Source organism: Thermobia domestica, chromosome 5, assembly GCF_964235325.1.
Source record: "Thermobia domestica chromosome 5, izTheDome1.hap1.1, whole genome shotgun sequence".
Classification (NCBI taxonomy): domain Eukaryota; kingdom Metazoa; phylum Arthropoda; class Insecta; order Zygentoma; family Lepismatidae; genus Thermobia; species Thermobia domestica.
Window position 1 is genome coordinate 28,790,914 of NC_137458.1, and position 14,068 is coordinate 28,804,981.

The 14,068-nt window shown below is 35.8% G+C and overlaps 1 protein-coding gene across 8 annotated transcripts in view; it reads left to right on the forward strand.

Moving 5' to 3' along the window:
- LOC145685819 (leukocyte elastase inhibitor-like) overlaps nt 1-14,068 on the forward strand; it is a 58,097-nt gene that overhangs the window by 23,155 nt on the left and 20,874 nt on the right. For 6 of the 8 annotated variants that reach the window (XR_014131488.1, XR_014131487.1, XM_081758394.1 and 3 more), the window contains exon 8: nt 4,028-4,166. Coding sequence is in view for 6 of the 8 variants with exons in the window: in XM_081758394.1 (XP_081614520.1) it covers nt 4,028-4,166 (139 nt within the window). In the remaining 2 variants the exon portion in view is untranslated. Of the gene's footprint in view, nt 1-4,027; nt 4,167-10,264; nt 10,495-12,804; nt 12,973-14,068 lie in introns of those variants that run through there. The other 2 variants (XM_081758395.1, XM_081758396.1) reach the window with 2 other exon arrangements.

Below are 14,068 nucleotides of genomic sequence, written 5' to 3' on the forward strand. Positions count from 1 at the left end.
TCGGAATTATTCCAAAACCTGATCGAACTTATGCTAGATTCGGTCAAATTATGCTAGATCCTCATAATTACTAATTCAGGAGTTTAAAAAAAAACGAAGTTGAGATACGATAACGTAACTTAAAATACACAGAGAGCAAGACTGCATGGATAGAACTCAATACTTCACGCACCAAAATTTTAACTCAGCTAAATTAATGCAGTCGTTGCCAGACTCAATGGCGTATATATCGTATAAATGAATGCAAAGTTTTTGTTTGCATATTTTGAAAGAAAATTACTTCGCAGCATAAGCGGAGTTGGGAATCGTCTGCTGGGGGGGGGGGGGGCAGATTTTTGGTCGGTCTCGGAGCTGTCATTTCAGGAATAAATATGATCATGAAGTCAGAAATAAAGATAGTGAAGTTGTCAAAAAGTTGGGGGGAGAATGGCCCCCATAGCTCCGCCCATGCCTCGGAGTTAAAGGATTAGAAAACCCTGGGTGGAGCCACAAAATAGCCCAAAGACGTTTCGAACTTACTTCGGAAAATAAGACTGCCTGTATGGTTTACCGACTGTATGAATCAATGGAAGAGGATACATTTCTGCCGTTCTTTTTCTTACCACGACCAACTTCTTTCTCATCTCCAGGTTTTACGGCTTTTTGATAAACTTGCTGAAATTGTGCTAGATTTGGGCAGGATGCTAAAAGCAAGATGCTAGATGCTAGAGAAATGCAAATTATGCTAGATCTAGCATCATTATGCTAGATCTGGCAACGCTGTTCCCCACAATAGGCGTGTCGTGCAAGTAACCAATCACACGTCAGGTACTAGCTTTTACCTATTGCTTCCTTCTCACAGCTCAGAACATTGGTAACTATGGATAGACGTACAGCAGTAATTACTTTATGGGAGTTGGAAGGTTATTCTGCAACTGCAGCTAGCAGGCGAGTAGGTGTCCCGGCCTCTACAGGAAGGCTATGGATTCGGAAATATGGCGCTACAGGTCAGACTGATAATTTACGATCTCCTGGTCGTCCGCATGTGTCAACCGAAGCCCAAGATGCGAGATTAGTAAACGAAGCCCGGTTAGAACCACTAAGGACGTCTAGACAGCTAAGGGAAGTTTCTCTCTTTCCTGGTAGTAAGCATACAGCTCTGCGAAGACTTCGTCATGCTGGGTTACGTGGCCGTGTTGCTGCCGTGAAGGAAAAACTCTCAGACGACCACAAAATTAACCGTCTCGCGTTTGCACAGGCGAATGTGGGTCTCAATTGGGAAAACGTAGTTTTCTCAGATGAATCCATATTCACAACATCAAAGGAGGGACGCCGTTTTGTGTATCGTCCGAGAGGCACCCGATATGACCATGGATATGTGGCTGCTTGCAATCGCAGTGGCCATGTATCTATTTTATGTTGGGGTTGGATTTCCAGTCGCGGAGCAGGACAGCTTCATAGAATTGAAGGACATATGGACAATGCTCAGTACTTAGACATTATCAGTAATATCATGGTGCTATCTGTACGGGTATTTCAGCCTGATGGTGTAATTCAGTTCCAGCAATACCAGTCGCCAATACATACTTCCCGTGTGATTCAGGAATGGTTCGCAGGGCACCCTGAGATTGATTTAATCGACTGGCCGCTCGTGGAGCAGACCTCAATCTCATGGAAAATATGTGGGCAGAAGTGAAGCGTACTCTAAGGGAAAGTTGGCCTGAGGCAGATCCACCAAGAACTCAGGATGACCTGTGGCATCTTGTTTCCGAAGCATGGCTGGAGGTAGGGGAAGGAGATAGATTTGTCACCCATGTAATAGATTCCATGCCCAGAAGAATGGAGCGTGTAATAAATTCAGAAGGGTCTTGGACACAATATTAATGTCCCCGCCTTAACTCCCGAAAACAGCCCTTTTCAGGGCTACCTAAACGCTTCTGAAAATATTTCTAGAAGTAAACCACTCCTTGTATCCGATTTCTGTGCAATCCTACTAACAAAAGAATGATAATTAGCTGTAGGCTTTGAACTCAAGACCTCTTTATTGGCAAGTCAGTACTCTACCAGTGAGCTAACATGAACACGCAAACCCAACCTGAAGAAACACGACTTTCAATTTCTGGTATTCGATGACAATGATGCTCATATACTTGGCAAATGTTGTATTCAACTTGGGATATTCCGCAACACACACACACACACACATAAACAAAGCGAAAGAGAGAGAGAGAGAGAGAGAGATGAATATACAAAAGCATATTCAACGTATTGGAATGAGACTCTAAGTAACGACATTCCGTTCTAAAGAGAATTTGTGTTTCTTCCCGTGACGTTAAGGGGATCGGGAAAAGTTATGTGTCTTGAAGCAGGATACGACTTTGGATACTCTGTTTATACACTTTCTATATCCGTAGGAATATATTGTATTTCACGAATGTAAATGACATGCTGTAATGAGAATATTGAGAAGTTACATCTGTATGACAAATAGATGCAAATAAATACACTACATAACTTATTTATTGCTATTAAATGATTTTCCTAACTTGTATTTACATCCTCATATATAATACCGACCTACTGTGAAAATTATCTCAGATGTTATATTTTAAACATAATAATTACTATGTTCTGCAATGATTATGTTATATATACACAACTTATGTATTCTAATGTAATTATTTTATATAATTTTTCATGCATTGCGGAAAATATAATTTTAAAAAAAGGATTAACCTAGACGGGATTCGAACTCTTAACCTTATGATTTGAAATCCGACAGCTTACCAATGAGCTAACACAATGACTTCCAGAACTATGCTTCTAGCGATGTATAACGGATCTCAAGATAATTATGACATTCATATCCATTACAAACGCTGTTTCTATTCTACTTTGACTTTTATTTTAGTACTCAGGCGATAATTATATTCTATTTCTTAACTTTGAGCATTCTTTTACATATGGAAAGATTCTTTAACGTATTTAAATGTTCCATTACGTATGGAGAGCTAAATGACAAACAAGCATGTGCTGACATTAAAAAAAAAAATTTCGAAATATTGTATCATTAAGTATTTCAATCAATGTTGCTTTTTTAAACACTTGGTAACAAGTCCTATTATATTGAAAAGAAGAAAAACACATCTGCAAACTTTTTCCCGATTGCAAAGGCTGGCTTGGAGGTTCGAACCTGGCTTACTTTTTCCCGAAGATACCCGAAGCTGGACTTAGAAATTTTTTGCCTCAAAACACCAATAAAGAATGCGCTCAACCTTTTTGAGACAAGGTGTACATTAAAAACTGTCAACTTTGAGCGAGTACTTAAACATATGATAGAGCCTTAATATTTTGCAGTTTTGTTTGTTGACGTCATAGGAATAAAGGAAGGAATGACCCAGATTAAAATTCGTAAGTTGATTTTTTGGACCACCCTAATATATATATCTGTGCACGGAAATTAACAAATAATTGGAAGATACAAATATCAAATCAAACTTCTATATATTTTCTTATCTACCTATTTATTTATTTATTTATTTATTTAATCAAGAAGTGCGTAGTATTATTTTATAAATCGTTAAGATGTATGTGCAAAATATTACAGCAGATCCTAATCGTGTAATTTTTAAGTACACAAATGGCGGCTCTTGAGGAAAGATACACAAGTAAACATTTATAGTTTAAGCAAAGAAATCTAGTTCTTGCATACAAATATTAGTACATGAGGTCAATTTTCTTTCCTTCAATTGAAGCAGTAAGTTTAATTTTTACCAATGTGATTTCCTCAGGAATCAACACCGTTAATACATTGGTTTAAGTGGAACAATGCTAGGGATCACAGTGCATGTGAGCTTGTGGTGGACTTCTGTATGTGGGGTTTAGCTGTTTACTACGTTCTCCCTCATATCCTCATTCTTTTAATTTTTCCATAGTCTTTCAGTTGTTTTTATAATTAGTTTCCTTTAACCTACAGGACATTACCGCGAGATTTTAAACTAAGAATTCCATTGCATTTGCTTAACACTATTTATCCTTTCTGCTGCAGCTTGGCGTCCGAAACGTGTTCACTGGTGCTGCTGACTTAAGTGGAATTTCCGGAGTACCTAATTTAAAGGTGTCTGATGTTATTCAGAAGGCAGTGATTGATGTCAACGAAGAAGGAACAGAAGCTGCTGCTGTTACAGGTTGGTGCTTCATTTTAATTGAAAATAATAGAGGGTGAAGGATTTTTTTAAACAACAAATTCAGCTACAATGTTCTAATTCTATAATTACTAGGTATTTGAAATGCAAGATGATTTAGATAAATATGGTTACTACAGGCTGAAGAACCCAAAAATTCTTTTTCGGTCATACATCTACCAATGGGTGATTTAGAAGAAATATGAATCAAGAGATTTTTTTTTTATCTGAATGTAGATATTGTCTGGTGTTCTTACAGTAATATGAATATTTATTCAGGACTGAATTACTGAAACCTCTACATATCACTAAATACTAGATTTGAATTTCTACGTCTGGTCACGAAGGAAAATGTTGGCGTAGAATTTCCAGGAGTAGTTTTGTTTTGTTTTCTCTTCTTTCCCTAGCATTTATTTCCAGTTGCTGTTGTCTCTTTACAGCCGCGGTGGCGTAGTCATGTTTGCAGCATGAATTCGATCCCCGTTGAAAGCGCGAAATTTTACTCTTTCTACCCTTATTACAATGCAAGTTGGAGGCTCATTCAACCTCTGTTAAATGGATACCTGGGGAAAACCTGAGGGGTTAGGCGGTCGGAGCGTTATAGTAATGTAGTACATCACTTCCAATATGTGCCAAAGTCTCGTAAGTTTAAAGTCTAACCTCCACACAGTTTTTGTTTCCGAATGGAGGGCATAGCTTTTTTTTTTTTTTTTTTTTTTTCTATTTGAGTGTACAGAATATTTTAAAAATAAACGAATCTTTCTTGGATGTTCGATTTAACGTTAAGTTGACTGGTTTCAAATTTTATGTTGCAAATAACTATTTTCATGAAATAATATGCGAGAAAGCAATTGAGAAAACTCGACTTGTGAACACTCATTTAAAGTAATTTCCAGAAAATATTAAATAAAAGTTTTTCACTTTAATGAGCAAAGCTGTCTTGTAGACACTAAATACTAATCATTACTTAGAAATTTCATTCAATAATAATATGCATCCAATTAAACTTGATTTGTCTAATTAATCTCTAACATACATTTTAAACTAAGTATACTAGTAATCAAAATCAGATATTTTTTTAAAAAAAATAATCGTGATCTTAATGTAAAATTTGTTGATTTAATTCCATAAATCTCCTAAATAACATATTTGCACATAAAGTTTGTTCAGTTTACAACACATCGGTAGTTTTCCGAAAGCATGTTATGTTGTACTTGTCCGAGAGCAAATAGAATTATCTTTACTATTGTATTTCGTTAGAACTAAATTTTGATCAATGTTATAAATATTGGACGTGAGTTTTCAATCTAAATAAAATATAAAATACTTACATTCCTTATCTTGATAGACCATAGAGCTAGCTAGCTAGTTAGTTATGGAACATGGAGGTTCAATGCCGCGTTCACAAAAGCTCCACACTGACTTCTATCCTTAGCCAACTGGATCCAGTTTCTACTTTGTATTCCTATTTATGCGAGATTCATCTTAATATTGTCATCCCATCTGCGTCTAGGTCTTCCTAATTTTCGTTTTCCGATTAGTCTTCCAGTTAAGACTTTGAATGCGTTCTTACTTTCTTCCATCATGGCTACATGACCTGCCCACCTGAGCCATTTAGACAATGTTCGGTAAACCGTATAAATTATGTAGTTCCTCGTTATGAAGTTTCCGCCATTCACCATTCCCGTTCCTCTTGGGTCCGAATATTCGTCTCAGGATCTTATTCTCAAACACTTGCAGTCTACGTTCTTCCCTCAGAGTAAGTAATCATGTTTACAACCATATAGCTCAACAGGTATGATTATAGTTTTATATATACTTTAAGCTTCAAATTCCTCGACAGAATTCGCAACAACAAGAGATTTTGAACTGAATAATAACACGAATTCCCTGCTTTTAGCCGACATTTAATTTCTTCGTGAATATGGTTTTGGTCTGTTAATATTGATTCTATATATTTGAAAGTATCCACTTTATCAAAAGTATTATTTGATATTTTTACGCATCCTTATCTTGATAACTACATTAAAATATTTAGTCCTCAAGACTTTCGATTGTCTATAAATGACCATCAATTAAAAGAAGAAACTAAAATGATAAATATAATTTTTGATTTATTAATTTATTGTAGTTTAACGTCCTCTTTCAGCACCGAGGCAATGTCCGACTAAACGTCTTACTTAAAGTAGGATCCGAACTACTTATTGTACTCATCTTTCGTGTGGAAGACCAGGGTTCGATTCCCGGAGGGAGCTCATGTAGTTCGGATTCCACGTTAATCAGTAGGTCCCATTTCATATAGCCTCGTTGCTGAAAGGGATGTTAAACTAAAAATCAACTCAACTGAATCGACCCAACCACTGCTTGGTTTTGTATAAAGGACAAGCATCATACCGGAAATCGCGCGGGTTAGTAGCTTGTCAAGGTGTGCAACGTGTAAAGATGCGTAAAATGTGAAGAAGAAAAGTAGAAATGTATTACAGGTAATGATTTTTTTTTTGTCTTCTGGTATTTTCTACACATTATCTGATGATTAAATTCGTAGATTGACAAATACAAGAATCCAAAAATATTAAAAATATATATGAACACAGTTTTTGCAAGAATTTGAACAGTGCGAGATCGTCTTGAATTACTTGAGAGGGAATATTATTACTTCAGAATACATTACACGTTTGCAAAGTATGTGCACATTGCGGTTTTCGAAGTACCTTTCTAGTTATTGATGCTCCTTACGTGACTGTTTTGTTTTACTGCGTGGTTAAGGTGTACGTGGCTTTAGGTTCAGTAACGATTGAGCTTTTGAGTTATTATTGTGAGGCAATTGCGGAGTTGCTTGATTAAATGACTTAACAAGCCATCTGGTTGGTACACAAGGCTTATATTATGTCGTCTACATCATGTGGGAACATATTATAGTTTAAATTTCTCACACACTGATGTCTGCACCATGGTTGTAATTTAATTTTCGTATATTCTGATGTATGAACTATGATTTCGGTGTCTGCACCATGGGGAAAAAATTAATTTTTGCATATTCTTCATAAACATAATTTATAAGATTTCTCGTATTTTGACGTCTCTGTGTGTGAAAAGTTGTCTCACTCTGTTTAGAGTCAGCAACCTTAAGAGCAACAGAGTAGCCAGAAAGGGTACTTTTGATGTATTCAGTTTACTTTTTTAAAAAAGATTATTTAAATTTGATAAATTCCAGCAATTAGAGTTTAGAAAATGTAATAAAATATAACGGGATTGCTGAATACGTACAACAGTTTACCATCAATCTGTAGCAAGTTTCCACTCTATGGAATACAGCTAGACAGACAACCATCGATAAGTGAATCTTGAGTTTTCGACGAATATTATTTTAAATTTTTTGTAGTGCATAGTCTATTTTTCTGTTCATATATGTGTAATTTTGAAGAAATTAGTGCACGTAATTCTTACTTTAAACAATCTCGTACCAAGATTTATCTCTAACTGCAATCTTAATAAGGTATTTTAGAAATGTTATGCTTTTATGACCATGTATTGGAGGATATTTGCTTCCCAAGAAATTCTGGTTCTTACAATTTCAAGTGGAAAGCTCAAAAAGGGAGGTTGCGAAACATGGTTGCTTACTTTGAGGGGAGAACGCATATTGAAAGTACTTGGAACCTGAGGCGAATATGCGGACATAAGAGGGACGCAAATAGGGAATGGCGGAAACTTCATACCGAGTAACTGCATGATTTACACCTTCATCTAACATTGTTAGGGTCGTTAAGTTTAGGAGGCTCAGGTGGGCAGGTTATGTCCAAAATGGAAGAAAGGGGGGAACAGTTTGAAAATCTTGACTAGAAACCCAATAGGGAAAAGACTATTGGGAAGAGCTAGGCGCAGATGAGAGGATAATATTTAACATGGATCTCGGAGAAATAGAAAGGAATAAAAAAAAAAAAATGAATCCGTAGACTAAGGACAAAAGCCAATGCAGAACTTTTGCGGATATGGCATTGAACCTCCGAGTTCTGTGGGTCATAGTTATTTAAAATAGATATAGGAAAAAAAATTAGAAAAATTCTAGCCTTTACTCATTTTGTGTTGTTCTGTTTAAACTAGAATCTTATCTAATGCAGAACAAACTTTTGATTCTGTCACTCACGTCCTTGAGCAAAGGATGTTTTCATGACGAAGGAAGGGATAACGTTACAGAAATGTTATATAGTTCTAACCTTTATTTTGTGAATTGTTTATTTTTTATCAGCAAATGTCTAACTTCTGTGTTTCTAAATACAACACTGAAATTTATGTTTAGATGATACGCAATTAATCATCACATTCATCAGTATTTTGCCATTATTGACGAAACACTTGAATCCCAAATCGATCCGCTCAACCTTTTTGTATTGTTACAAATATTATCTACTTTTATGTCGTCTACCAAATTAAATATTTTCTAACTTTTAACTTTCCTCCACATCATCTTAATTTTCTTCAAGTACAGTTTCTTCTTAATGTTCTTACCAGTTTCTCTTCTTTCTAAGTATATCCTCTACTGTACTTTACTTGTATACTTTGTGCAATACTTGCTACTTTTCTGTTGAATGCAGTTAATTTTCTATTTTCTTTATATCTACTTATATCTACTAGTTTTCTCTCTAGTACAAGATAGCCAAAAGAGTTCTTGCCATTCTAGAGCAGTGATAAGCAAAGAGCAATACAGTGGACGGTCCGTTTTAGGTTTCGAAGTAATCTCTATTAACATCCAATGCCTTTTGCCAATGTTCCTGTAGCTGCACAATACCCCAGTGATAAAACTCGGCGGTTGTGGATCCAAAGAAGTCCATGAGTGTGTTCAGCAGGTCTTTCTCATTTGCAAAGGATCTCCCACGGAGGTAGTTGTCGAGGGAATTAAACAGAGTGGTAATCTGTTGGCGTAAGGTCCGGTGAATATGGTGTATAGAATACTCTCTCCCAGCCAAATTGATGAAAGGTCTCCCGGTTCCTCTTTGCCACATGTGGCTTGACAGTGTTAAGCAGGAACAGGAATTCACCAATGCTGGCTCCTTCTACGGCATTGCACAATGCACCCTTTGCAACTGCTGAGAGTAGAAGTTAGTAGTGCTCGTCTGACCAGGTGGAAGGAGTTCTTAATGTACCACTTGTCGACAATTCTACCACACACAGAGAGAATAACCTTTCGTCGATGCAGAGGTGGTCTTCAGATGTGATGAACACGGTCATGTGGTGACAACCAATGTTTGGTTCTCTTTCGGAGTGTCCTAAAGGGCCCACTTTTCATCACTAGTGAGCAAGAGATCAAAGATGTGTGTGTTCAGGTGTCCAATGAGCTAAGACAAACAGGTTGTAACTCGTTGTTCCTTGTTTGCTGCCTACGGAGCAAACAATAATGTGTGGGGTACCCACGTGGTTAACTTACACGACTTTCCCCATGACATGTAGGTGCAGTCTGACTGTTTCAGCGGAAATCTTGGAATCTTCCTGCAAATTCATCCCACGTTAGACCACTGTCCTCCTCGATGGGTGCTTTCAGGACCTCGTCATCCAACTCGTCGTCCAATGCGAGTTTATCTGAAACGTTTACGTACAGAATTTCTGGAACCAATGCCTGTCGTTCACGGCACTCTCCTAAAATACCTGTCATATGCGGCCACTTGACGCGGCGGCTGACAGGCCGACTTTAAAGTCATCCAACAAACACATGCAAACAAGATGCTTCGATACCTCCATTTCTCTTCGACGCTGGACGAGCTATGACTGTTGTATACGCAACGTACCTGTATTACTGTAGGTTGATGGTCAGACCAACTTCCGATCACTTGACAGGCATGTGGGTTATTTCGTCTGTGAGCGCATAATTAATGGGACGTCAGAAACGGCCAGAACTTTCTTGGCTTCCTTCTATGTTTTTTCGTACTAAGAATATAATATTCCACACAAGATGTCTGTAACACAATTATGTTATGTAAGACGCTTTATTAAGTTACATATTCTTATCAAATAATCCAAACTAGAATGTGTGTAATTTTGTAAATTACTGATATGAATACATATAGGATTCTACATAGAGTTGAAATTTGGCGCTGTTCTTATTACAGGACTACAAATGCTCTTACTCAGCTATGAATTTCCACAAATTTTCAGAACTGACAAACCATTCATCAATATTATAGCAGAGACATCTACCAATCTGGGACTATTTTATACCATTGCTGTTAATCCTTGAAACACATTTTTTTTTATTGTAAATTTCCAAAATTGTATATGTAGAAAATATCAACCCACATCAGGCATTACTGATTTTCTATTGATTCTAACATCAAAAACGTTAAATAAATTATTACTCTACAATATAGTATCCTTTTCCTTTATACTACAATCATCAGAAAGATATGCATACCAACCTTTCTATTTTTCGCTAACTTCAGAAATCAGAACAAAGAAAACTTCGAAACAAATGAAATAATTTGTGTGTTTTAGGTAGCTTACGTAAATTGGTTCTCTATTATTATAATTTATTCCATTTCTGTCCTTTAGCTCTTCGAATGTTATATATGACTTTGGGATATTGTTCGCAAAGTTTAATGCTTAAGTTGAATCGAACAAAGGGAGTTGAGATCAGTACCGAATTCATGTCTTGGATACATTTTTTTCTTTTAATGTTCATCAATTTGATAATATGCATATATGAGGACTGATTCATCAATCAATATTTTCTCGTGAAATGAAGACAGCATAAAAAAATCTAAGATATCTGAAAGTATTGTAGCATGCACTTCCAAATATTATTATTAGATTTGAGATCTGCGCATAGTGGTGGATGTGAGTAAACATCCAAATTCAGTTCATCAATGACAACATTTTGAAATGGAGGTGATGGATCGAACGTAATTCAATATAGAAATTATCCGCAACAGAAATAATAATGCTATGCAGAGCTACAAGAAACAGTGAGTATGCATGCTTGTCCCCTATCTGCATGCTTACTACCAAACAATGGCGACGCGAATGGAAGCTTCCAGACGGGACAATCAACATGTCAACTTCCGATCAGCTTCGCACTGGACGTCCTATGTCCAAAGACAAAGATGCATCTATGATGGTGATTGAACAGTATTTAAGTGAAGACAGACAGTGAACAATAATAGTGAAATTAACCTAGTACAGAAATTTCTACGCTGACTGTGCATCGCATGGAATTACAGAATACATTTACAAATGTATTTTAAAGCATAGTTACCATGACTTATGAGCCAATCCTCGAATATATTTCAAAATTTCATTGATTTTTTATCTATTGGTTTAAAAGTTGCATGGTCGTTTCAAGATAAATGACCCATACTGTATTATTTTTGGCAATCTCTATTCGTGTATAGCAATCTGTAGCCACGTTTTTCATACCTCCAGAACGGGTTGAATTATCAAACTCTTGTTAGCAGCATTATGAGCCTTACCTGTACTTCATTAAAAGCCATTTTTGTTATTGGATGTGATACTTATGAAAGTACTTTTCCAAAATAAAACCTTCTGAAGAAAGTCAAATTTTCATTCTCTTGTAACTTTGTTCCTACTTGTTAGAAATAAGTTATCTTGTGGTAATTTGCTATTCTACTCTAAAGTACTTCCGATGTGCATTGATTCGTCCTGCGTTATTACTGTCGTAGAGACAAAAATTTTGTTTCTCGGTATTTGTGATGATGTAGCATCCTTTAGTTTGAAACTCTAAATAATAATTATAATATTGTAAGTTCTGTTTCACATGGAGATTTGAAATGTGAAATAACCTGCTGTAGCGCTACTCTCTCTCTACTTATGTTGGGTTGGCAACACTGTCAATCTGGTGGTATTGTGTGAGGTATGTCAAACAATTTTCTCCTATCAATATGCATCGTACAAAATTTGTGTTTTTTAATCAACAAGCTTAAAAGTTACAAGATGGTATCACGATAAAGTTTTACACGGTAGAGCCTGTCTATCACAGGTGTGCTATCGAAAATATGTGAAATATATTTCGATCCTACCCCACAACCTCCTGACGGAGGAAACTTTCCCTTTGCTTACGGAAAAGAAGTGAATGACCTTAGCTGTGTTATCAATTTGTCATTCAGTCGCTTGATCTTGACGACTGAAGATCATAGGCTACTTAGAATGGCTAACAAGATAGAGGACAGCGAAGTCCGTGAAATAATTCATTCTGGCAACGCTGCCGCCTGAAACAATTGAAAGATCTCGGCCGCAGCAAACATACATCGACAGTAGCGCCAGAAGGGGCATAGTTCAAATAGAAAGGCTCTAACGACCTCTACTGGTTTTCATCATGGCACTCATCTGGACACACTAGTTTTTCATTGTTCTTTAATTTCTTGTTACTTTCCTCAGTACTTCAACCCCATGTTATCTGATGAAGACTTTGACGAAAGTGCCCATAATTTATATTGGAGCTATATTTCCCAACAATGGTTCTCACGGCATTTGTAACAAAGAAACTCAGAGTATGCTTTCAAATAAGAAATTCTTAGCTACTCAGATAGACTATTACATTATTTAACATTAGAAACATAAAATCAAAACTTGAAGACCAAAAACTTGAATTGTTAATATCTATTGATAATTTAATTGTGTAAAATTTTATTTGCAGGAATCGAAGTGGCATTCTTCAGTTATATCAGGCCGGAATATTTCACAGTTGATAAACCTTTTATCATTACTATCATAGAGAAATCCACAAACATACCACTGTTTTACAGCATTTTTGAAAATCCTCAATAACACTATTTTCCAGTTTTGTTTAAACTATTCAAACAACGTATGTATATTATATATTTTTTTTTTTCATTTCATATTATGCTACGAGCATGAATGACATTTGACATTCTTTTCTTTTGATTTTGTTTTTCTTTCTTCATTCAAATGATTCTCTTCTGATCTTTAGCTAAATGTTAAACATTTTTCTATTTTCTTATTAAAGGTGACAATTTCGGATCTGTATTCGATGTGCATCTTCTATAAGTCTACTAAACTGTATTGCATGTCATGGTACTCGCATGATTTTTTTTTTTTTTTCATATTTACTTTCTAACGAATTACTCCAACTTTTAGAACATTTATATATTCTATATTGCACTGAAACGATGTGTTTTTCATTGATGAGGATTTATATTTGCCGCTCTGTAAACTCTTATTGCACCGACCTGATATTTCGGACTCAGTACTAGTACTACTCCTTGGTCAAGAAAAGTAGAATCTGTTCTAAAGGCGATAATTCAGATTGTTACTACAGCAAAATAACAGAAGATTTTAGACCAGTAATGAAAAGTTGTCTTAAGTGTATTTGTATGTTTTTTTCATTCGCCTATTAGGTACGTTGTGGTATGTGGAACAGTGTATGAGTCACCCATATTCACCACTTTAATTCATTTTCTTCAAGTGAAACAAGGGTTGTATTCAATGGTTAATGTAAAGTTTCTAGATTAGTATTAATCAACTAAGTTGACATATATATTTCTATTCCTTTATGTTTTGCGGTAAAATACGTGGAATTATCATTAGAGAAAACTAACATTTCTTTTCTTCAAGCAATTAAATCGTTCAGTTCCTCGAACTGTTTAATTTACAACTACTTTCAATTTGAAGGTATATCAACAAGTGAAGAGTCTGTCCAATTGAAGAGTTACTCTTCGACAAGTGAAGAGTAATCTATAATCACTTGCTCTTTCGAATGAGTTAAAAAAAAATTTGAACACGAACTTTTTAAAGTATGTACGATACTTCTGCTCTCTAGATGACGTTTGTGTGTTAAAAAAACAATAAAAAAACAATTAAATAGTGACTTAATAAAATAGATTATGCAGAAAATGGTGTACTCGTATAGAAGCTTAAAAAGTTCATTTGTATCTTTCAAG